General features: G+C 45.5%; 1 protein-coding gene across 1 annotated transcript; it reads right to left on the bottom strand.

Moving 5' to 3' along the window:
- Window positions 1–1,102: 1,102 nt before the first annotated feature.
- LOC122067526 (chlorophyll a-b binding protein of LHCII type 1-like) lies at window positions 1,103–2,040 on the bottom strand. Its single transcript, XM_042631374.1, has one exon. The coding sequence runs from the start codon at window positions 1,984–1,986 to the stop codon at window positions 1,189–1,191; it is 798 nt and encodes a 265-aa protein (XP_042487308.1). The 5' UTR covers window positions 1,987–2,040; the 3' UTR covers window positions 1,103–1,188.
- Window positions 2,041–2,618: the final 578 nt, after the last annotated feature.

Here is a 2,618-nt window from a genome sequence, read left to right as displayed (position 1 = left end):
GAAGTGTGTTAATGGTATATTAACTCAAAGCCAAGGAAGAAGAGAAGAAAGCAAAAATGTGTTTGTTTTGAAGAGCAAGAAGCCAAGGAGAGAGAAGGTGTGAGCACCAAACTTGTCAGTACAAGTTTCCAGTCATCCCAGGCAATCGGTTGTGAGATTCTCTAACCCTGGATTTTACATTACATGTATGTATGTATGTTAGGGTTAGTTGTGGATAAATGTATACATGCTAGGTTAGTTGTGGATGAACTGTAAGCATGCTAGCTAGTTGTGGATGCATATGCTAGGCAGAGCTTGACTGTAGGGCATTGATATAAGCCCAATTTAATTGTATTATTTATTGTGTGCTTAGTGGGTGCTAAGCACCGGGAGTGGGTGCTCCCGTGTAGTGGGTGCTACACATTGTATCGGCACTACGAGTGCCATCTCAGCTTCGGCTTGAGAAAATTGGGTGTGGGTGCTCCCGACTGTGGGTGCAGTCAAAAGTAGTGTATTGAGTAGGTACGAAGCCTTTACAGGCACTACTCCGGGGATGTAGGCAAATTGCCGAACCTCGTAAAAACCCTGTGTTGTGGGTGCTTGTTGTTTGCATTTGATATTGAAGTGCGTGGAATGTGGAATGGGTGTGCATACTTGGAAGTGCCTATGAGAGGCTGAGTGTGCATACGACTGTGTGCAAATAGGGACAGGTATATCAGGTTCTTCTTGGCCAGACATCGGACAGGTTTTTAGGTATCAGAATTGCACTCACTGATTCACCCCCCCTCTCAGTGACTGCCGGGTTACAACATAGACTTCATTTTTGGACATGCTACTGTTGTGCAATAGCATTTTTATGATAGGTAGGGAGGAAAGTAGGTAACAGTCAGGAGACTTGAACTTGAGACCTCTTGATGAGCACTAGGCAATTGTTGTTTCATGGATTTGTTTATGTTCCTCTAGGCTGACTAATTCAATTGTTCATTGTCTAACCCAAAGAACTAACACGGTAGAGATGGGAGGTCAGGAGACAAAATTAGAAGATCAAATTGATGAAGAAACTATATACAGATCCAGAAAGGGACAATCCCAACAAATAGTACAAAAAATTTCACTTTTTTTCTTCAATTTATATCAGAAACAATAATCTCATCAAGTGCACACTCAAATGGAAGGACCTGTTCCCCATGAAGACACTCCCCTAGTCACTCACTTGCCAGGGACAAAGTTTGTGGCATAAGCCCAAGCATTGTTGTTAACAGGGTCAGCAAGATGGTCAGCCAGGTTCTCCAAAGGCCCCTTTCCAGTCACAATGGCCTGAACAAAGAACCCAAACATGGAGAGCATGGCTAACCTACCATTCTTAATCTCCTTCACCTTCAACTCAGCGAAAGCCTCAGGATCAACAGCAAGCCCAAGTGGGTCAAAGCTGCCACCGGGGTAGAGCGGGTCAGTCACCTCACCAAGAGGCCCACCAGCAACACGGTAGCCTTCAATAGCCCCCATCAAAATAACCTGTGTGGCCCAGATGGCTAGAATACTCTGTGCATGGATCAAACTAGGGTTACCCAAATAGTCCAATCCACCTTCAGAGAAGATTTGGGCACCGGCCTTGAACCACACGGCCTCGCCAAACTTCACTCCATTACGTGAAAGGAGCTCAGGGAAGACACAACCAAGGGCTCCAAGCATAGCCCATCTGCTGTGGATGACCTCAAGCTCGCGGTTCTTGGCGAAGGTCTCGGGGTCAGCCGATAGCCCGGCAGTGTCCCAGCCATAGTCACCGGGGAATTCTCCTGTGAGATAGGATGGAGGCTCACCGGAGAAGGGGCCCAAGTACTTGACACGGTCAGGACCATACCAAGGGCTACCGGATGAGATGGGCTTGGCTGTAGTCTTTCTCATGGTGACCCTTCCTTCACCGAGAAGCTCGGAGGCGGATCGGCCGAGCTTCACAGCCTTTCCGGCCAAAGAAGGAGATGAGAGAGCCATTGCGGAAGCAGCCATTGTGAATGATACAATTTGAGAGAGTACTAGTGCTGGGTGTGAGAGTAGGGCTTGCTTTGCTGCTATTAATAGGAGTGGAGGATTAAGGACTGAGCAAGTCCTTATCTTCTAAGATCTCTGTCTCTCTTCCCATTGGAGAAATTGGGTTTTGGGGATTTTGTTTTGAGTCAGCACAGTTGGCACTCTCAAAACCATCAGTTGGTGAGATAAGTTGATTGAAATTCCATTGAGAATCCCAAGGTTGGAGTTCACCTTGTACGTCCAAGGGATATAAGTCTTCCACGTTACAGTTCGGAGGTTATAGTTAGGAAATTGTGGCTGAGAGGTAAAGAATGGTGGCTGATGAAGAAGGGTTATATGGTTTATTACTATAGAGGACTTGGAGGGCCAGATGGGATTCAAATCTATCAATACTGGTCCATGGTCCAAAATCCAAATTTCATCCAACCGTTTCACAGTAAACCAAGTGTCAATTTAAGTTGTCATAGCATAATAAAAAAATAAAAAAAAAAGTCAAATCAAGCTTACATTATGTAATGGGCACACATTGCTGGTGGGGTGGTGGTAATTTTGTGGGTCTCTATGTCTACACTAGGCCTTGGGATTAGGATTTTTCCTTTTTCTTTTTTTCC

The sequence above is a fragment of the Macadamia integrifolia genome, unplaced genomic scaffold (assembly GCF_013358625.1).
Source record: "Macadamia integrifolia cultivar HAES 741 unplaced genomic scaffold, SCU_Mint_v3 scaffold2958, whole genome shotgun sequence".
NCBI lineage: Eukaryota > Viridiplantae > Streptophyta > Magnoliopsida > Proteales > Proteaceae > Macadamia > Macadamia integrifolia.
The sequence above is the reverse complement of the archived record's forward strand: the minus strand, read 5'-3'. Positions and strand labels throughout refer to the sequence as shown.